At 40.8% G+C, this 23,244-nt stretch overlaps 1 protein-coding gene across 7 annotated transcripts in view; it reads left to right on the top strand.

The window, feature by feature from the left end:
- TASOR2 (transcription activation suppressor family member 2) overlaps positions 1-23,244 on the top strand; it is a 71,023-nt gene that overhangs the window by 30,104 nt on the left and 17,675 nt on the right. For 5 of the 7 annotated variants that reach the window (XM_069978986.1, XM_069978951.1, XM_069978977.1 and 2 more), the window contains 11 exons: positions 837-937; positions 3,650-3,753; positions 5,925-5,997; positions 6,084-6,158; positions 6,424-7,161; positions 7,982-8,182; positions 10,208-11,156; positions 14,165-14,519; positions 16,658-16,924; positions 21,413-22,126; positions 22,698-23,063. In XM_069978986.1, coding sequence (XP_069835087.1) covers positions 837-937; positions 3,650-3,753; positions 5,925-5,997; positions 6,084-6,158; positions 6,424-7,161; positions 7,982-8,182; positions 10,208-11,156; positions 14,165-14,519; positions 16,658-16,924; positions 21,413-22,126; positions 22,698-23,063 — 3,943 coding nt within the window. The remainder of the gene's footprint in view (positions 1-836; positions 938-3,649; positions 3,754-5,924; positions 5,998-6,083; positions 6,159-6,423; positions 7,162-7,981; positions 8,183-10,207; positions 11,157-14,164; positions 14,520-16,657; positions 16,925-21,412; positions 22,127-22,697; positions 23,064-23,244) is intronic. The other 2 variants (XM_069979004.1, XM_069978995.1) reach the window with 2 other exon arrangements.

Raw genomic sequence — 23,244 nt, 5'->3', positions numbered from 1 at the left:
AACAGCTGCAAAAATGGCAAAGTTTAGTACTCAGCTGTTTTTGTGACTTCCATAGATCAGTTATGGAGTAGCAGCATGATTGTACAATGTGCTTCTATTGGGTGTCCGTTCTCAAGATTGTGTCATGGTAGTAAAGCAGTGACATTTGATGTGCAGAGTAAAGGAGGGAACTATGTAATCATCAGGGGTTTGACCACTGCCGTCTCCTGTGTTTTTGTGAAGCAGTGGGTCCCGCATGCCTTTCCACCATTCATTCTTGGCACTAAGATGTTTCTGAAGCTTCCAAAGAGAACGAATGGCGCAGCACCGTTCTTGAGTTCGTAAAGGGCCCCAGTGGTTGGACAGCCTATGGATATGGGATAATTTTATAAGATGGGAGTACTCCTTTATTGTATGTGGCAGATGATCTTACTTTCTGCTCAGGTCTGATGTTTTGATTTCTGCTTAAAAGAAAGCAAGAATTTCATCACTTCTTTTGAGGCATTTAAATTCCTTCACTAGATATGTTTAATTTTGGAGTAAGCAATGTTTTATGTCCCTTTTGGGTCTGCTCTCCTTCACTCTGCACATCAGTGCTTTAATAAGAAGATGGCCAATAGTTACTTTATTTTGATTTATTTTTATACCACTTTTCTGGCACATCATTTATTAAATGGGCCCTAAAATACCTCTGCTCTCAATCATGCCTTCTGATAGGTGCACTAGGTATGTCTCATCCTAGACACTTGTAGGCCATGATTTTGTTCCTAGTTGTGTTTCCTGTCCAGTGTACTTCTATTTTATTTAATTCTGTGTGATTTTTTTTTTTTATTGTTGTGCAAAATTGCATGGACCAGGCCACAAAAACTAGAACTGAAAGAAGTAATCAGAGCTTCTGAATTGAGAACAAAGTTACCAGAAGATGTATTCCAGAAGACAGATTTAACAGGTCAAGAAGGTAAACCTTTTGCATTATCTAACAGGGTAGTTGGTAGCCTATTGCGTTTTGCTGTTTGAAGGGTCTCTTTCAACCCCCACCAACTACAGTAATACTTAAAAAAGTCCATGGAAATTTTTTATTAAAGTATTATATTGCCCCCCAAAAGTTATACAAATCACCAATATACACTTATTACAGGAAATGCTTTTAGGGTACAAACCCACTTGACGTATTTACTGCGTGAATCAGTCTTAAAAATAAGCAGGCAAAACGCAGGTTGGCTTTATACGATTGTTCTGCATTAAAATACGCAATTGCGTATTTTTTGAAGCGTGAAGCTACAAGCGTTTTTCACACAGGTTTTTAACAACTGATGCTTTACTAACAACAAGCTTCACGCTTCAAAAATACGCAATTGATTAACCTAAATAGGACCACCAATAATCAATATCCATACGCATCAGAACAATATCCACAACCTACAACAAAAAATGCTGGACAGTGTTTTTTTAAATTTATCAAAAGAATCCTTTATTATTACAATCAAAAAACAGATTTAAAAGACATTAAAAAAGGGGAGCAGAAAATCATACAGCACATAACATCAGATGGTATACAAGGCAGGAAAAATAAATAAATGTTCTGTGCTCTATATACTCAGTAAAGGATGGTATATCAGTTAACCCACAGAGGAATAAAGGGTGTATGAGGCAACCAGTATACTGCAGAAAAATAAACTAGTGTATATAATGCTGCAAGTGCAGACTAAAGTGCAAGTAAGTGCAGTACCACATAATAAATAAGAAAACACAAAAATATATATACTCAAACCTCTGGGTATAGAGATACCCTGCCCGGTAATACCACTCACCCAACGCTGCGTTTCGCCGTACAAGCTTTATCAAGCTTGTACGGCGAAACGCAGTGTTGGGTGAGTGGTATTTATCAAGCTTGTACGGCGAAACGCAGCGTTGGGTGAGTGGTATTTATCAAGCTTGTACGGCGAAACGCAGCATTGGGTGATTGGTATTACCGGGCAGGGTATCTCTCTACCCAGAGGTTTGAGTATATATATTTTTGTGTTTTCTTATTTATTATGTGGTACTGCACTTACTTGCACTTTAGTCTGCACTTGCAGCATTATATACACTAGTTTATTTTTCTGCAGTATACTGGTTGCCTCATACACCCTTTATTCCTCTGTGGGTTAACTGATATACCATCCTTTACTGAGTATATAGAGCACAGAACATTTATTTATTTTTCCTGCCTTGTATACCATCTGATGTATGTGCTGTATGATTTTCTGCTCCCCTTTTTTTAATGTCTTTTAAATTTGTTTTTTGATTGTAATAATAAAGGATTCTTTTGATAAATTTAAAAAAACACTGTCCAGCATTTTTGTTGTAGGTTGTGGGTAAAAATACGCAATTGCGTATTTTAATGCAGAACAATCGTATAAAGCCAACCTGCATTTTGCCTGCTTATTTTTAAGACTGATTCACGCAGCAAATACGTCATGTGGGTTTGTACCCTAAAAGTGCTTTTTTCCCTGCACTTACTACTGCATCAAGGCTTCACTTCCTGGATAACATGGTGATGTAACGAATTAAATTAATTTACATTACTTATCTTTTACTTATCCTACATTATACTGTCCACAAGACTTTAATCATATTGCAGTAATGAGTGAATTATTGTTAAATCACTTTACTTTGTGTTGTAAAGATTACATTTTCCAGGTCAGTGTTCTCTGCAGACATGGAACCTGCACAATTACCCGGGTATTTCCATCTAGGTCATACGTGGGATAACCACTGACCTATCGCTAAGCGGAGTCTGTCATCAGTTTCGTGCTGCCTGAACCGTGGGCAACACTAACCCGAGACAGGCTACCTTATTACAATTATGTATGGTTCACTCTGAAACACTGGAGCATTTCAGAGCAAACACTTGTCAGTCATCAGGGCTGTCACTAGAGGCATCACACTGCTCCACCGTTCTTGATTGGTAGATCTCTCCCTATACACAGACAGGGAGAAAGCTGGGACTGCCCTAATGACTGCCATTCCCTGATCGGTGCTGCATGTCATAGTAAGTCATACATCATCGTGATATAGAAGCCTGTCCTGGTTTCATGCTGCTTGTGGTTTGTGCAACATGAAACTGGTGTTTCTTTTCAATGTCAATGTGAATAACTTAAACTGTCTAAAATAGCCCACATAACTTTTTGGGGGGATCCTAGCCATAGTAAACAAGCCAGATGAAACATCTCTATGAGCTATTCACTTATAGTTCTTTCATTACTGGTTATCTCCCCCCGTAGCTCTTCTCTGCCTGCTATCCCCATTGCTCCTAGGTCTTCCCTGTTCCGCCCAGTTACTGAAGGGGCTGTGGTTCACATGCTGTATAGCAAATCCTGTGAGTGAGTAGCAGCAGTGCAGAGTCTCTGCAGCAATGGTGTGTTGTCTGTAGAGACAGGAAGCAGTGAGAGCACTATCTGAGCCATCTAATAGCAGTAGGTACAGACACTTCCACTTACAGCAAGCTGATAGAATCCTCTGCTAACCACACACACTTTACTATATTTATAAGCCTGGAAAAACCCTGTGTAAACCGATGGTAACAGCTGACCAGTTTTGCTTTCACTTTGCAGAAGTCACATATGGCACCCTTAGATGTCTCTGTTGTGCAGTTTGTTTTCTTATCATGTTTTGCTTTTTCCTTTAGTATCTTGTGGAAATATCTACTACAGTCTTTATGCTGTAATAACGTCAGATATTGTTGGGCCTGAACTTGACAAGTTGCTGAAGTACTTAAAAGATCAAGATTTGGTAAGAAAAAAAAGAGTAAGAAGCAAACAGAATATGTGATATTTCTTTTGGACTATATCTCTGGGCGTTCATTTTTTTTTTTTCCCTTGGAAACAAGTATCTGGCTCAGGAGACTTTGTCACAGTGGTTAATATGTGCACAGTATGGCAGCTGGTAGTAACATGTTACATAGCTATTGGACCACATTAGCCAGTGGTTCTGACACTGTAACTGTTGAATGCTGTTTCGTATGCAATCACATGTCACATTGGCAACGTTGCAAGAATATTAGTAATTTCTTTAATCAAAGGATCTCATTAATTTATGCATATTAAATTCAAACTCCCATCCAACCCATTGAACCCTTTATGGTTTGTTGCATTTGTTCTTAATGCTAGCTAGCTGTATACATTTGAACTTCTATTCTCAGCATAGAGGAGGTGAAGAGTAGCTATGAAGTATTAGAGTTGGTATGAATATGACTAGTTAACATAACATTAAAATACAGTCCACATTCTATGTATACATTATCACAACTTAGAATTTTCTCCTCACCCAAAGTCACCAGTGTTTTCTTACCTTTAAAGTAGCATTTAGATTCCTTATAGATTCTCCCAATCTAGAGCAAAACTGGCAAAGCTTTTCTCCTTCAGAGCACACAATTTTTTTTTTCTTACTTTCAGTTTAGGCGTAAATGAAACTGAAAGCTTCTGCCAACGTTTCAATCTCTTTAAGGCTTAGTGTACACCTATTACAAAAAATTTAACCCCATGTGCTGCAGTGTTTCATGCAACTATATCCGTGCTTGTCTGCCTTAGATTAAATGCCCTTTGTATTGACTTATAGCACAGTCGTTATGTGATAGATTTAATAATTTTTCCATACAGAGGAGACCTATAAACCGTTTTTAAAAAGCCTATCTACTATCTACCTTCATATCTGCATTTTAACTTCGCCTTAATAGTAGTAGTTGTGTATCTATATGTGTGTGAACATTTTAGTGGGTGATCATGGCAACGTTGCTCTTGACACTAGTCAAATGAGAAAATTCTTTACATCTCTCAAAGTTCCCTTTTATACTAAGAGCCCATGCACACAGCTAAATTATGACCCTGTTTTAGAGAGCAGTAATAGGGCACCAACATAGGTGCATGAGCCCTATACTATGCATTCCATTCAGTTTCATATGGAATGTATTCTGCTGGATTCCATGTGATTATTGCATTCTACTTCAGACTTTATGTACTGAGGCATTGCATCTAAAGGGGCACACAGGCTGTAAATCAAATCTGTCTCAGCAAGAAGGGCATATTGTATTACTGAAAACTGCTGCATCCACTCCCCCATGAATGGACTCTCCTGTAAACAGCGCATGTGCCATTCATAGTTGTTTTTCAGTGTTTTTGTGCAGCATCACTTATGCACAAAGGCCTAGTTTGCATAAAATGCTTAGAAAACACCTGTAAAATGCACCAGGTTTTTTTTTTTAATGTTAACTCTTATTTTATTAGAAGTTTTTACAAATATTGAAACAAACATAAACAGTATCAGAAGTGGCACTTTACAAAATAAAGCACGTAATACAACGGTGGAGTACTGTGTAGTTTATAAACAGAAGTGCTGTAGTGTCCAATAAGTTTCATGGACCCATGGAAAAAGTCATCTGTAGAGGTGTTCCAGTCGTGAGAAGAAACCAATGGTGAACATAGGCACATCCGAAATGGCCATTCTGTAATTTGTGACCTCTCCATGAGATAAACATATTATCAGCACATAAAAAGCAAAATACTCAATGAAGGAAAACCAACACCGTAAATGCATCTAGGAAGAATAAAAGTACAAAAGGAGAAAGAGAAAGTAAAAAGACGGACAAGACAGGAAACCCGAGGAATGAAACACATAAGGGAAAGATATGGATGATAAATCTCACAAAGAATCAGAAAAGGGGATAAGACCACATAGCCGTCTCCACTGCTCCCAAGTCACTTAGATAGGAGAGGACAAAAATCAGCTGAACTCTCAAAGAGAATCCAAGGAGTCCAAACCTTTATTTTTTAATAAAGCTAAAACATGAGTGGGTCCAAAAACACTAAAATGGGTTATCTCTGTTACATGTACACACAAGATAAAGAACAGCTGATCCTGTTAGATATTTTATTGTACAGTTAATATTTGTCACCTTTCGGTTTTAGGCTCTAATCAAAGTATTGAATGACCATGGCTTTCTTGTGTTGGTGAGCTCAGCTGTATTCCAGAGCAGTACAGGTAACATTTATCCACTAAAGATTTGTTTGTCTTGTGAATCTTGTACTGTTTTTTTTTAGGAACTAAAACAAAAAATTGTTTTGCAGGTATCTCTGACGGAAACTCGGCGCAACTTTATGCCTTGTTTTTATTTCCTCAACAAAGGTTTTTAGATAAAAGAGGTAAAATGTGCTCTCTCTCTCTCATTATGATGACCCAAAAAATGCAGTTGTGAAAATGATGTAATCATAGAACCTTTTATACACTAGTAATGTAAAATGGAATAACATCAGTCATTGTAGTGGACAAAAAAATTATAGCTCCCACGTAAGTTTCGCCACAGTCATATTTACATATATGTGATCGGAGGAGGAGTTAGAATGAGCCTAAAGTGAAACAAATGATAGTGTGTCAATGCTTATGTGTTTTTGCATGTTCTCTGTTTAGAAAGAGAAGAGTGGAAAGGCAATTTCACAAGAAAGGACTTTCCATTGGCAATATCAAACCTTCTACCTGGCTTTCAGTATGCCATTATAGAGTCAAGCAAGTTCCAAAAGGACAAAGCCATTTACCCTGGTCCATTGGTGGAACAATTTTTTAATAAATATGCAGTACTTCAAAAGAAAAGAGACAGTTCATCAGAGAGAAAGACTGAGCGAAGTGAACCTCTGTCTGTATGTTATAGTTATGGTGATGACCTCCCTAAAAAATGTAGTGAGTTGGCTTTCTCTTGTCTACAGTTGTACGTCTCATCACCTGTAAATTTCAGTGTCTCACTAATAAAAATGTCCAACCTTCTGGCTGAACATTCTGCCCCACCCAGTAACAGTGACCAGTGTGACAAAACTATAGAAAAAGTTAAAAAGCAGAGCAGTCCATCTAAGCTGTCAACGACAGCAGGATTGAAAGCTGGCAGTGATAGGCCACAAGGAAGACATGCTGTGCGTGAGGACAAAGAACAACATTCTAAGAGAAACACCAAAAAGAAAATTGTTAAGAGAGGAGAAAAGAAAAGCAAAAGAAAATCTTCTCGGCGATCTGCCCTGAGCACTGCTGAGACTGGTGAAAATCAGGCTTCAAACAAAAGAAGGCGACTCTTCTCTGATAGCAAGAAGCAGATTGTTTCCTCAAGTGAAGCCACTATAAAGCTTGCTAGTGCCCCATATTCACAGCGGAGAAAAAGAGGTTTGTGATAGTAACAATATGTCGGGTAAATTGTAATCTGGGTTTATATAAGTTTGTTATACACATAAATAAAAGATTTAGGGATTTTTACTGCCAGAAAAGTCAGAACTATTCTAACAAAACTCTTTGCCTAAAGATCCTTTTTCAGAAGCCATCCAGTTCCCGTTTGGCCACTAGCATGAACTGTTTTTTATTGTAACGGCCCCTTCACACTATGGACTTGGCCCGAAGACTCCGCTGCTCTCCGCTCAAAGAATTGACGTGTTAATTCTTTGAGCGGAGAACAGTGGAAGTGCGTGAGCCCTCCCATTCAAACACATAGCAGGAGAGATTTGTCGTGGAATTCGCGGACGGCGGTTCCCTGCGGAATCTCTGTGCTGAATCCGTAGTGTGAAGGAGCCCTAAATGCCACAAAAACTGTTTATTGCATGGTCATGCAAGAAGTACAGTAATCATAAATTTGCATATATCTGCATGATAATACACAGAAATAGATAAGGCACCAAGTGATTTCCTTTACAAGAGTGAAAAGTTTATTAAGGGGAGAATTACATTACTTGGAGAGTTTCAGTCAAAGGGGAAGGTGCGGGTCTCTCTCTCTCTCTCTCCCTCTCTCTCTCATTCATATATATATATATATATATATATATATATATATATATATATATATATATATATATATATAATCAAAATTACTTTCAGTTTGGTGAACCTTTTGTCTTGAGTTGTAAGAAGTAGTAGTGTCTTTTCTACATTTATTGTCGAAATCAAAACCTTTTTTTTAATAAAGAACAAACAAAAACATTTATCTTATTTTTAGGAGCTGAGGTTTTGACAGCTGCTTTTATACAAGATGAGAGGATGCAAACTGAAAAGACGGTGTCAAGCAAAACAAATGAAGAGAACAAGAACCTCACTCAAAATCCTAAAGCCATAAAGAGGAAACCAAGAAAAATCTTAGCACCGGAAGACCATCATCTTGTTCCGGAGAGGTCTTCAAAACGTAAAGCATCTGATCCCGGTAAAAATATATTTGAAAACGCACTACCATCCAATGTTTAGTCTGTATAGTGCAACAGAGGCTATTCAAGAATAATCTAGAGGCTCTGGTGTACTAATACAGCCTATATGTCATATAATGCCTTTGACTTGGCAGAGAGCATGGAGTTTGTCTAATAGCCCTTTTAGATCTAGCAGATTGGCGTTCGCTTATCCAGAATATTGGGCCGTGTAATAAGGCCCTAAGTGCAGCGAGTTACAGATAACGTCTGTTCCAAATAAAATAATATCATTGTATTACTTGTGAGAGGCAGAATCGGCCTGTCTCCTATAGGATTTTTACAGTTGGCTCTTACAAGCAAAAGAAATGAGAAAGCAATCAAAATCTTAATTTCATAAAACACAACAGATAGCAGGGGCAGGTAGTGTGAGCTTTATAAATAAGGACGGGGGCAGAATTGATCTCTTTAGCAGCTTACTTTGTATAGGGACAACATCGTAACCTGGAAAGGGAAATATATTACTTTTTAAAAAAAAAGTATTTTTAAAGTGTCACTGTCGTTATAACTTTCAATATCTAAATTAACAGATGTGATATAACGCAAGTTTGCAATATACATTTATTATTTTTTTTTGTTATGCTGTAAAACAAAGCTGACCTTACCAGAAATCCAGGTCCAGTCTCCTGAAAGCAGATTTTCTGACTTGTGCCGATTGAAAAAAAGAGACTAAACACAGGAATCTTGGCCAGTGCAGAGAGTCACGGCTCAATATGTCCATCAGTCACATGACTCCTCTGTGAGCGATCAGATGGCCTGGGATACACTGGACTTCCTGTGTTCTGACTCTTTGAGAAAAAAGTCAGAAAACAGGAAGTGCTGTGTTTTTCATGATAACTAAAAAAAAAAAAAAAAAAATCTAAATTGCAAACTTGCTTTATATCACATCTACTGCTGATTTATATTTTGAAAGTTATAATGACTGTGACACTTTAAGGGCTCCTATAAAGACCTAGCCCTTCCCTATCAGCTGGCCACCTGTTAGTGGAGGGATGGGTCTTTATAGGGGCAAAGACAAGCCCCTTAGGATGATTTTACTGTGTATGGGGCTTGGTGAAGAGGTAAGGAATTTCAGAATTGCCAGGAGGGATCTGACAGGGGGTGTTGTAATCCTTTAGTTTACAGAAAGTCAGCCACACAGGGAATACGTATATTGTGTCTACACAGAAAATCATGTAATTTACTGGTAGTCCAAAGGGACCTAGCTGCAATAATTAAAGGAATTGAATTAAAGAAATTACACTGTAGCAATATTCATTGTGATTTAGCTAAATATGTCCCATAATAAATTTGCCAGATTGCTTCCTTAGGATTGTATAGTTTTTATATATGTTTTAATGTCTGTATACTAATACTAATTTACATATAGTTTAACTAATAAAGGTAGGGTAGACTACAGTGATTCCTTTGTCAGTATTGTTGCCTTCCAGCTGTTTGGGTACTCCAATTTGCTCCATAAACCATACTGATGGGTGAGTCTAGAATTTAGATTTCGCGTCCCTTTGGGGTTAAGGAGTGATGTATAGCTTTGTGGAATAACATACTTATTTTGCAGAAATTCCAAAGCCTATAATAATATGGTTAAAAAGAAAATCTTTACAGATGTACAAGTAACAAATAGCAATTATGGATATTAGGCAAGATCAATATGATGTGTTGTACCAATGGAAATGGTTCCTTCATTTAGGACTACTGACTTGTGCTGTAAATTAGATAACAAAGCTAAAAGAGGTTTATGAACATTGTAGTTCAGGGACATCCAGCACTAGGATAACACTAGCCCTAGTGTTTTAAGATTCTCCACATTCCCGCTGCTTACACTTTTAAGCTTTGGATGGCAAACTTCCAGAAAAAGATAATTATTCCGGGCAAAGGAAAAATCATAGCAAGAAAATGAAAGTCATAGTGATAGTGTCCCTAGTACAACTGAGTCTTACTAGAAAATTTGAAAATTATCTGCTTCATGTATATATTTTTTTTCTGTGCAGGCAACAAAAATCTATCAGTGGGGGTTGCAACCAAGTCTGAAGGCTTGAAAAGGACAAGTGAGAAAAATGGTGAAAAGAAGGAAAAAATCATTAAAAAGAATCAGGAGAAAATAAAGGACATTACAGTTGCACAGATCAACCCATTAAGCAAAACTAGTGAAAACCTTAGACATGATAAGAATTCTCCCCCTCTTTCTGCTCAGATTTCTGAGAACAGTATGATGGAGAAAAGAATAAGCATGTATGAATCTCACGCCCTTAACCTACTGGCTGACTTGGCCCTAAACTCCTTTGGTTCCACAAACATTCCTTACCTAAAAAGTGGGAGCGTGGCATGTGCAAGTGAGCCATTGGTTGAGGAAGCAGAAAGTACAGGTAACACTGTAAGTACTGTTGTAGATCATTCACAGGACTGTAGTTTTCCTGCTCAGTCTGCTTCAGCATTTGCAGAGCCTGAACATATAGTGGAAAGTGAAAGTGATAAGCCTAAAAATGGGTTGAATGTGTCTCCTCGAAATGCTGTATCACAGAAACGCACAGATGTCAGTGAAAAACAAATGTCACAAAAGGCTCACATTGCTGCAGCCAAGGCTAAAGCACGGTATAATGCCACAAGTAAAATTTCCTTGGAGCACTCTTACTCTCAGCTTCCGATAGAAGACATTTCAGGCAAATTTGCTAAAGAAACAAATGAGCAACCCATTCAAGTTGTCCCCGATACTACAACGCCGGTTGACATAGTGCCTGAGACATCTACCAATGGTCTCCCAGGAGACACTGTATTGTCGAGTAGTGAAACTTTGTGCACAGCCCAGAAACAGAGGAAAGTGTCAAAGTCCCAGGACAATTTTGTAATCACTTTCCACCGAGAACCAAAGTACGATTTTGATCTTGACAGCAAATTCACTAGTGATCCGCTAGAAAAAACTATAAATCGAGCACTGCATGGGTAAGTAAGTGATATGTATTTAACGGATATTATGTTTTCAGGACAGTATGAAACGTTTAAAGAGAACTTGTCAGGAGTAAAAAAAATGTTCTGAAACCACCAGGAATATTTATCTATCAGCACATAGAGATCAGTACTCTTTAAGGATGACAAGCCACAAGCCTCATTAATTAGAATATATTCTGTTCTGACGCTGTGCCATACTGTGTGCTGGAGAATGAACATGAGGAAAAAAAATGTTTTAACTTGCACACACTGTATGCTAATGACCTGTAACTAGTTCCCGGTCACCTGGCCGTAATCACACATAATTAGGCATGACTGACAAAAAAGAGCCTCCTACGTCGCTCATTACCTTTGCCCAGAGTTCCATGCATGCGCAGTGGATGACAAAAGAACCTCTCTGGCTTGTCAATCATGCAGTAATAAGCGTTATTACAGCTATGACACCATGACTAGTTTGTGAGAGCTGCCCACCCTGATGACTAATTTTGAGCCAGTTTCAAGGTTGATTTGCACGTCCTTTATGGCGCAAGGAATAGGGCTCATGCCTGGAACTCGCTAGGCATGGGTATGAGACTAAAAAGGCGGGAGAGCATTGTGGATGTTTATTTCCTACAGCCAGGGCATAGCCAGACACTGTGGGGAAAAGGCTGATCTCCTGAGAAACATAGAAAAATTAGCCAAAATTGCAGTGAGGGAGATATTAATAGCATAATTTCCAGGATTGTTTTTGTAGGGGGGGAAAAAACTTTCATGGATTACATGTAGGTTTTAATCCTCAACAGTTTCCCCAATAAAGTCTGTAGGGGATAACAACCTGACAATTACTAAAATGCAGTGTTTAGGGCTAAAGAGTCAATCTATGCAATGTGATTATTGCATGTGGTAGCGTGGTGCTTTACTTGTTCTTCATCTGTAGCTGCCATAAACTCTCAGTTTTGAGGTAATCTCCGAAATTCAAAGGTTTGTGGCAACAGTAAATAAAGTATAGGAAATAGAAATATTGCTGTTTATGAAGAGCATTTTGTTAAGCTATTACGTTGTTTGGTAGACAAAAGAAAAGTAAATTCGACTTGAAGGGGTTATCCAGGCTTAGAGAAGTGTAGTTTTGCAGCTCAGTTCCATTTGAAGTGAATGGAGCCTAATTGTAATACCACACACAACCTGATGACGAGTGCAGGGCCGGCTCCAGGTTTTTGTGGGCCCTTGGGCGAGAGAGCCTCAGCGGGCCCCTTTGTATAGCACACCTCGGGGCACACCTACCAAATAAAGTTTGACAAAATGCCGAAAAAAATAGTAATCCAGTAACTCACAGGTGACGTCTTCTTTGATCTGAGGCGATCACTCTGTTTCCTCTCCATCTGGCCCAGACCACCATGATGATTTCTTCCAGCTACAATTCATCTCTTCAGGACCTGTCAGACAAACATCTTAGGCTCCGCACATTTCCAGCCTCTTCCTTCCCTTTTTCCCACCCATAGACTCCCATACAGTAGTAACTCCACTGTTGGGTGTCATGTGCAGTAAAGTAAGGAGGTTTGAAGGTCCCGTGCTGTGCCCCCCATATAGTAATAATGTCCCCATGCTGTGCCCTCCATATAGTTCTAATGCCCTCTGCCCCACAGTAATGCCCCCTGCCCCTATAGTAATGTCCCTGCTCTCCCTCAGCACAAGAAAATAAAAAAATAAAATCATACTCACTAATCCAGGTGGGGGACTGGTCCTCTTTTCCCTTGTGTGCGCCTTGTGGATCCACCAGCAGGCGTGATGACGTCATCGCTCTGCACCTGTTGGTGAGAGCGCATCCATGCTAGAATGGACTAGAATGGAGTTGCTAGAAGGAGGTCGTCCCCCTGGACTCTGTATTCTGGCTTCTTCACCATAGAGCTGGCTAGAATGGAGTTACAATCAGGAGACATTACATGAGGTATACCAGGGGGAACTACAACTCCCAGCGTGTCCAGCCTGTTATTATGGGAGATCAGAGGAGATTACAGGAGGAGATATAATAGGATTACAACTCCCAGCATGTCCAGCCTGTTATTATGGGAGATCAGAGGACATCACAGGAGGAGATTTAAGAGGAGTACTACAACTCCCAGCATGTCTAGCCTGTTATGGGAGATCAGAGGACATCACAGGAGGAGATTTTAGAGGACTACAACTCCCAGCATGGACAGCCTGTTATGGGAGATCAAAGGACATTACAAAAGGAGATATAAGAGGAGGAATAAAACTCACAGCTTACAGAGGGAAGGTATAAGTGAGCCCCGCCCCCTCATGTCACATGACAATGATCACAGGTCCTTCATCCACCTGCATCCTCTCTCATTCTCAGCCTCGCCCCCTTATGACGTCACCACAGGTCCTTCCCCAGTGCAGCAAACACGGAAGGTCCTTCCCCAGCTCCTCCAGCCCTCCCCCGGACCGCTCCCCCAGGTGTCCGGGCGTCGGTGATGCGGCGGGCGTCTGGCTAACTGCTCGGGCAAGTGTCGGGGGCCCCTTGGGCGGCCATGGGCCCCGGCACTTGCCCGAGTATGCCGGGTGGTGACGCCGGCCCTGGACGAGTGCTGCTGGTTTTGCAAGAAAATACCTATGTTTTTTTCTAATCCTGGATAACCTCTTTTAAAGGGGTATTCTGGTGTTTAAAAAAAAAAAACTAACAAAAAAACTAGGAAAATTTTATACTTGCCTACCCCAGTTCCCCACTGGTCCTCACAGCTTTTATTTGATTGCCTCGGGTCCCCTATACTCCTGTGTACTTTCTTATTCTGAGACAAGAGCTCAGAGCAGGACCTGTCCTCTTAGCCAATTACTGGCTCAGCAGTGGCCTGTCACGGCCAGTGATTGGCCGAATGGGCAGGTCCTGCTCTGATTTCTTGTCTCAGAAGCATGGGAAATCTAAAGTAGTCCAGCAATATCTGATAGATGTATACATATAATAACCCTTTATTGTTGGTACTGTATTTGTTCTATTTATTTAGTTTGCATCTTTATATTTTTAGACCTTGGAACCTGCATTTAAAAGAGAAATTGGAAGATGTGAAAATCATACTGCACATGTGGATAGCTCTGTTCTACAGCAAATGTAACAAACAGATTAATTGTAGTTCACGCAAAGTGGTAGAGCACAGCAATCCCGCAAAGTATGTCTCTATCAACACTGTCCTTGATCCCTTTGAATTTTATGAACTCACAGAGTCTGATGGTGCCCCTTCTGCAGAAAATACTAATGCAATTCTGTCCATGGGGAAAATGTCAGGATTGCCGCGGCAAGTAAATCCACATGAATCAGCCTTATCTTGTAAATCAGGAAAAAGTAGGAGTAAGAATCTTCAAGATTTAACTATTCCAACAAAGGTGAGTCCTGATTATAGTTTTGCATAACCTTCAGTACTTGCACAGGTGTCTTGGAACAGATCGATCAAATCAACCTAGATGAGTTGCAGTGAAGTCATCTTTTTAAATCCATGGTAACTGTTAAAAATAATCTGTCATCACATTCATGCTACTTGAACCAATGGGACAGTCTCTGATAGCTTATTTTGGCCTCACCAGCCTTGTTTGGTAGGTCTCTCATTCAAGGCTAGCAAGGCAGGCAGAAGCCACTGGGGACTGCCCCAGTGGTGAAGGGCTCCCTTGAAAGGGTTTGTCCAGGTTTCTAAGATTGATGGCCTAACCACAAAACAGAATTAATGTCTTATTATAGGGGTGCCAGGTGTTCACATAATGCCAATCAGCTGTTCACAGGAGCCACTGCATCATGAACATTGAACGGTGCAGGAAGCCCTAGGGTGGCACATGGATTATTGCAGCTTAGCTCCCATTCAAATTGATACGAGCTGAGCTGCAGTAACCCATGCCACCACTACACAGTAGACTGCACAGGGCTTTAGGCATTGGTTACTGTTAATTGGGAGACGGTGCAGCACCCCACCCCCTGAACAGCTGATTGTCGCAACCCCAGTCAGGTATTGTTCTATCCTTTTGGATAGGCTATTAATGTTATAAACCTCAGACAAAGCCTTTAATGGTAATGTTCTTTAATGCTTGACAGGAATATTGGTCCTACTAAAGTGATTGTTTCCCTGTCACACATAACAATAAACTTAAAGCTCTGTAAGAACCAGGATCAAACTTCTATCTTTTTAAGCAGCTGCTGTAGAAACCTATAACACTGCAATGAGAGAATGTTTGGAATATGATGTGTTTATTCATGCAGTCCTTTATGTGCGTGGAACTGTGACTAGTTAACTAATGTCTGGTATTGATAAATCTGTTTATGTAGGATTGATAAGTCAAATTATCCCAGATTTACAGAGCATTTTGTTTGTAAGACTGCTCCTTACTATTGCCTCCATCTGCTAGCAGAAATACAGAACCCTACCGTTAGGGTCCTATTCCACAGGCCTAGGAGGGCCCGATCAACAATGTAAACGAGCAGCGATCTGCTAGATCGCCACTTGTTTACTGGGCCTATTCCACGGCCCGATGATCGTTGAGCGAGGGCTGCAAGGACATCATTACCGATGTCCTTGCAGCATCATATATTACCTGTCAGGTCTTCTCCGCGCTGTCTTCCTCCCCGGGTCCCGCGCGCTCTATCTTCAGAATGGCCGGTCAGCTAACCGGCCAAACTCAGCCAATTCTGAAGATAGAGCGCGCAGGACCCGGAGAAGACAGCGCGGAGAAGACCTGACAGGTAATGTATGATGCTGCAGCCTGTTAAATCGTTGGCCGCCCGACGCGCACTGCTATTCAACCGTAGCGATGCGCAGTGGGGGAACGATTATTTTAGGTCTGGCCCTAAATGAACGATCCGCCGATGACACGATCATCGGCTGATCGTTCTCTCTATTTCACCAAACGATAATCAGCCGAATCGGGCCAAATGGGGCCGATCCGGCTGATTATCGTTACTGTGGAATAGGGCCCTTAGAGTGCTCTCTCTCCCTGAGCTTTTGCTTGGGAAATCCTTGTAGAAGGGGGTCTAACAACAATAGTGAGAGAACAAAGGGCCCCTAGTGCTGTTAAGGTACCCTTACACTTCTCATCTCTCTCGGCCAAATCAGCCTCTCTCGTGTATGGATGGCATCCTGAAACGGTCGGTGGAGATAGGGGTCAGACGTGATGAGAGAGAGAAGCTGCTGTCCGAGCTGTCTTGCTCTGGTACACTCTTTCCCATAGAAAACAGGAATATTTGGCAGTGCATTACTTTCACGTGTATCGGAAGGATAGCAGAGATAACTGTGTGCCCAACAGTCATTTAGCCTACAGTGTATGGTCACCTTTTAGAAGGGAGAAAGCAAGATTTACATGCCTGACCATTAGGTGATGCGTGACAGGTTAAAGAAGGGTTTTGCTGCTTCACATAATAGAGAAGTAATAGAGATTTTTTTTTTTCTTTTAATGACAAATGAACCCACTTTGGATTTAAATAAGATTAAGTAAAACATTTGACAACTACACAAAAAAATCTGCATAATGTGTCATTACAGGATTATAATATAAAATTGGCAAGTGAGATCTTCCAAGTGTGTAAAGACAGTGAGAGTGCATTTTACAGTGATAGTCTTCAAACAAGTTTGACCTGCAAAATGGCACCAACAAGCAAAGGTGCCCAGACACCTGCAAATGTAATGAAAACAGTCTATGGTATCAATGTCCCAACTGTGTGTTACATCGGTGACACCACCTTGTTTAACACTGAACTAAGAGATAAGTCAGAGAATTGCATGGGCATTGATGGTTTTTCTTCTGAAAAGGTAAATGATCCATGTGTGTCTGATAAGTCAGGGCTTTACAAGCCTTTTGGGTTGTTACTTGTGCATAATGCCGCCTTTTAACATCAGTTCTGTGATGGGGCAGGACTGCGCTCATGCTTGCTGCTGCTTATATTGTTTGGGAGGCCAGGGAGGTGGATTGTATTTGTATATTTCCTTGTGTTTTTATAGGCCACTATATGGGTTCATATTTTTGCATAAATGTAAGCTAGTACACACATTCCAAAAGTCGGTAAAGGGAACCATATCAAACAAATAAGTCCAAAAAACTTGATTATTGCGGAAAAGGATCCAATATCTCATATCTGTGTATGGTAAAAGTATGTGATCAGCAGATAATGGGAAAGTTAAATTAGTCAGGTGTTTTCAATCAGTGGATGATGATGATGATGATGACGTCCTTGCTTCCAGAGCACTATTCATATGATAAGGAGTTCAAATACAAATCCTAACATAAATTCAAAAACAGACGCCATGAGTATCAGCTGTTTGACACCCACACTACAATGTTCAGGTCCATTCACTTGAACAGGACTTTAGCTGCAATCAGACATTGTTGCCACCAGTATGAAGGGAATGGAGACAAACTCTGTTCACTGTAGTGCAGGCACCAAAAAGCTGATTGTTGCGGTTTGCCAGGTGTCTGCACCCCGCCAATCAATCTGTTTTGGTTAAAAAAAAACTGATCTTCACAACACGATTACTACAAAAGGCCTTCGAAGAAAAGTTTTTGGTAGTCATCAGGCTAGAGAAGGTTACAAAACATCAAGAATTTGGACTCCACCAATCCAGGAAATTCAAGACCATTATTACCCTCCAGGAGTGATTGACCAACAACAATCACGCCAAGAGTAAGGGATATAATAATCTGTAAGATCACAAAGGAACCCAAGGTCTCACATAATCTAATGTTCATAAGTCCATCCGGAGCACACTGAATACCAATGGTGTGATTGGTAGGATTACAAGGAGAAAGCTGCTGCTATAAAAAAAAAAAAAAAATGTTGCTGCCCATCTGCAATTTGCTAAAGATCAACTGAACAAGCCAGAAGACTATTGGAATAACGTTTTGTAGATGAATGATATTCAATTTCAGAAACTATTTGGAACCTTTTGTAATGTGATGTTGGTGTTCAGAGGCAAGGAGTTCCTCAAACCTTGTCTCAGTGGTTGGAGGAACTACGCCACTCAAAGCAAACGTTCAAAGAACTTGTCATATTTATTTTTCTCAAGCATTATAACACATAGGTATTACAATGCAAGTCTGTTGGGGCTTTCAACAGTTATGTGCACCACTCTCTTTAGGAGCAGACTACAGACCTGCTGGGAGTTTGAAAGTGTACCATTGATCAAAACTTTCAAAATGTTTTTACGACTAATTCAAGAAGATCCAACAGCAACCAATGGGTCTTTATCAAGAATTACTATTGGGTTAGGTGCTGTGATACTAAGTTAGCTGAGCCGCCGCTGACCCGCCACCCCCTAGCGTTCCTGTTGCACATGGAGCTCCCTGGTCTCTGGGGGAGGCTGCAGGGACTGCAGGGCAAGGTGATTGCATTGCTGCGAGTTCTGGAGCTGTTTAGCAGGATCGAGGGGTGCAGTGCTGACCCCCGATCCTGCTTTACAGCCTCAGAACCTGTAGCGATTCGATCACCTTACCCTGCAGTCCCCACGGCCTCCTCCAGAGACCGGAGAGCTCCATGTGCAGCCGGGAGCAGAATGCGTGTGCCTGGGGGTAAGAGGAGGCCGGAGGGGTGTGTGCCCAGCTGCCCCAGTCCCCTCTGTCACCCCTAGCTTTCCTAGTCCCCTCTGTCACCCCAGTCCCCTCTCAGTTGCCCCCAGCTGCTCTAGTCACCCCATATCTATACCTGTACTACTGCACCTCTCATCTATACCTCTACTACTACTGCACCCCTCATCTATACCTCTACTACTACACTCTTTATCCACTATACCTTCACTACTACACCCTACCTAGATGGAGGTACAAAGAAGATTTCCTATACTATATGGGGGCAGAGAGTGGCACAAATTTGGGAAAACTACTTATATGGGGCACAAAGGGGGCTTGTCTACTACAGGGGGAGCACTGTTACAGCGGGAAGCAATATAGTTGTCTCAAACAACTATATTGCTCAAAATTAAAATAGTATCTGATGCTGCAGGGAGAAAAATGTTCTGATTTCAATTTTAAAATCGAGATTTTATTTTTTGGCCATATCGCACAGCCCCTTATATTTTTTTCATTGAAAGTGCAATACATTTTGGAAATTTTTATACCACTCTGAATGCTGTTGGATCTTCTTGAATTAGTCGTAGAAATAACAGCATCCAAACATTGCACTTCCTTGTATTGCACTTCCAATTAAAAAAAATTTATAATGTTTTGACCCAATGGGTCTTTATCAAGCCTAGTAGAAGAAAGAGGGGTAGGGAAGGAGCAACATAAAAAAAAATCACCTCCCTTCCTCCCTCTGGGCACATTAAAGTGACTCTGTACCCACAATCTGACCCCCCAAACCACTTGTACCTTTAGGTAGCTGCTTTTAATCCAAGATCTGTCCTGCGATCTGTTTGGCAGGTGATGCAGTTATTGTCCTAAAAAAAACACTTTTAAAGGGGTTATCCAGCGCTACAAAAACATGGCCACTTTTCCCCCTATTTGTTGTCTCAATTCAATGGAACGGAGTTTCAAAACCCCACCCACACTGGAGACAACAGTAGGGGGAAAGTGGCCATGTTTTTGTAGCGCTGGATAACCCCTTTAAACTTACAGCCCCGTGCCCTATGGGCGTGGCTTAGAATATCTGTGCCCTAACTTTGCACCACCCCTCCATCCCTCCTCCCCACCCTCTTCATCATTAGGAATTTCACTGGAACATTTTCTCTATGCTGAACATTTGCACAGGTGTTTCTTAACGATCCAGCCCATGTGCCGGGCTGACACAGCTGACGAATAATAGGCAATCTGCCTGGAGCATTCCTAATGATGAGGAGGGACAGAGAGGTTGTGCCAGCCTAGTGCATACACAATTTAGGGCACGGGGCTGCCAGTTTAAAAGTTGTTTTTTTAGGACAATAACTGCATCACCTGCCGAGCAGTTCTTGGATTAAAGGCAACTATCTGACTGTACAAGCGGTTTTGGGGGGGCAGATTGTGGTTACAGAGTTGCTTTAAGGATGGTGTCACACACACACTAACACTCCAGCCCACCCGCTGCTGCAGTACACCTCACCGCCCCCAATGATTTTTTGTGAAAATCAAATTAATTTGATTATTTGCCCAGCCCGAATATATATATATAATTAGTACCACAGCACCTAACCTAATAGTAATTCTTGATAAAGACCCATTGGTTTGAAGTGTTGCCATTTTTTACATGTTTACAAGCTCTGGAAATATTTGATACCACACTGGATGCTTTTGGATCTTCTTGAATAGCCCCATTGGGATTGTGGGCTTACCAGCGTGCATCCACTTTTCTATCAAGCCTGACTGGATGACATTCCACAGTTCTGTTGGACAACTCCCATGAAAAACTTTTTTCCAGTAATTGAAGCACAAAGTTATATAACTGTGTAATGTGCTTCAATCACCTATCTGCCCCCTTCCCTGTCTTTCCCCCCCTCCACCTCCCACCAGGAAGTGCACTAAACTCACACATACCTAATTACTGTCGTCACCAGTTTCTTCTCTCAGCTCCTTCTTGTGACAATAAGTCATCAGCAGGAGGGCTACTCTAGCTCCTGTTACACCTGCCTCCCCCTCCCCTGCCTTGTCAGGTGACTCTGCTTGCTCAGCTCCCATTGGTTGAGCAACTGCAAGCCATCTGAGTCATGTCACTTGCTTATCTTTCCTCGTGACAGACTCCTGGCACATAGGCAGCTCCCCCTACCCCTCATACTCTCTCCTGCTGCCGAGTGGACTCCGTGAGTGAATGAGTCATGTCACTAGGGAAGATAAGCAAGTGACATGGACTCAGATGGCTTGCAGTTGCTCAGCCAATGGGAGCTGAGCAAGCTGAGTCACCTGACAAGGCAGGGGAGGGGGAGGCTGGTGTAACAGGAGCTAGAGCAGCCCTCCTGCTGATGACTCATCGTCACAAGAAGGAGCTGAGAGAAGAAACTGGTGACGACAGTAATTAGGTATGTGTGAGTTTAGTGCGCTTCCTGGTGGGGGGTGGAGGGGGGAAAAGACAGGGAAGGGAGGCAGATAGGTGATTGAAGCACAATACAGAGTTATATAACTTTTGTAATGTGCTTCAATTACTGGGAAAAAGTATTTCATGGGAGTTGTCCTTTAGCATATTTTGGATATGTCTCTAAGACCTGTCCGAGTGTTTTTTCAAATAAGTTGTTGAGTGACCCACAAAAGAGAAAAGATGATTAAAGATCTACTGCACTTTGTATTGAACATTTGTGTGTATGGCTTTCTTCTAATGCATTATGCATATGTTTTATTATTCCTAGGCAAAGTCTAAAGAAATTGAACATAAGTATTCCAGAGATTTCTCCAGCAAAAGTGAAGCGCATAAGTCAACAGACTCACAAGAGGACTGTGCAGTAGGAAGCAGTGATGCTGATGAAACCGAGGGAAATCTTAAGGCAAGTGTTAGTTCTGCTGGATACACAAGACTAACCTACAGTAGTGACATTATAAATCCACACAAATCCGTAATTCCATCAACTATTCGGGATAGTCGTGAAACTTCTTCTGAGTTAGAATTTGCTGACAAGAAAGCAGAATATCCTTGTGCCGAAAGTACAACTGTTTATAACTTAAATATGGACATTACAAATGAGAATTCGGCCTCTGTGGGGCACTATGAAAATTACAGGAACCCAAAGGATTTAGAAAAAAATGAGCGCTCTCTTCACACTAAAAGTCCTTTGTATGCCAGGATGCCTCCAGGTGTTGACAAGCACCAAACTGCCAGAAGCAAGCATCTCCTGAAGGCCTGCATTCTGCCACAGGAATTTTATGACAGCTCTGCTATTAGTGATGAATCTGATAGTCCTCCTGATGATGCAATACAGAATTCTGAAGACAGTGACAACCAGATGGCCATAACAAGTCGTTTCAGTGTGTTGGGGATAAATAGTCCATCTGGTCATATTGATGCCACCACAGAGTTTTGTATGGATAAGCACTCAGACATGGCGGATCCTTTGATTGCTAAAGAGGTAACTTTTTTTGCCCTAAAAGAGCAATAAAGAGTTCTCACCTTTTTGTCTTCTATATATTATAGTAATTATAACCTCTAACCTAGAAGATAGGTTCCTAGTGCTTGTACACCACTAAAGTACTCTAGGACAGCTTATTTTAATAAGTGTATGGCTTTATTAAATGAGAGGTTTTTTTTCTACATGTGTATTATGTATAGTGCAGTAATAGTAAAGTAAATTTATACTATGAAATATTAAGTAGATAAATTTCATCCCATATCTGGTTGAATTCATAGTTCAATTCCCAATATATTACTTTCCTCATTGTCATCTCATGTATTCAACTATTCAGATTAAACTAGGGGCATAATTGACCTAATTGCTGGTATCTTCTGATTATATTGACATTTCTCCAGCATGTCAGAAGTTAAAGGTGGAATTCACATGTTTAAGCTTGTTAAAATCAAACTTCCTACTGTCTAATGCCTATAGGACTAGCTTTACTAGGACTATAGTAATGCCTTTCAGTCTTAGTGTTTTGAAAACCTTTTAAAGCGCTGAAAATTGTGTATCATTTATCTTAATGTAGGCACTGAAGTGTGATAGAAATTCCTCTGGGATTTGGCATGTTGATGGGGGCAGCCTTCCAACTGCTGATACAAGTGTCCATTCCGTACAGAGTGAAGAAATCCAGCATAATGATAGATGTACAGACCACAGTGCAAGTAATCTAGGAGCACAGAAAACTGATCTTTGTCCTGATCTTTCGAAGAATATTGATTCAAACTTGAGTGTGGATTATAATAGTAATTGTACTAAGGAAGGTAAAATAGACTCTACTTGGGACAGTGCTGTAGTTGAAGAAAGACAGAAAGAAGCAGTGGAAAACATCCCACGTGAATCGGGTAATCTGGTGGAATCAGAGCATATACACAGTGAAAATGTTTTAAATGAGGTAGGTATTGCAGTTTATAGGTAGGTAACTTATTTGCATTGTTATGGGGAAAAACATTTTTCATACTGTGCTGTCATCTCTACCTATTTGACCCAGTGTTTAGTCTGATCACTAGGGTTTTTAGTGTAAAGGCGTTCCCAAAGGCCTTTTCAAGCCCTCCAAGGCTACTATGGAGGGCTTG

This window comes from Dendropsophus ebraccatus, chromosome 1 (assembly GCF_027789765.1).
Source record: "Dendropsophus ebraccatus isolate aDenEbr1 chromosome 1, aDenEbr1.pat, whole genome shotgun sequence".
Lineage (NCBI taxonomy): Eukaryota > Metazoa > Chordata > Amphibia > Anura > Hylidae > Dendropsophus > Dendropsophus ebraccatus.
This window is presented reverse-complemented; position numbering and strand designations above follow the sequence as displayed.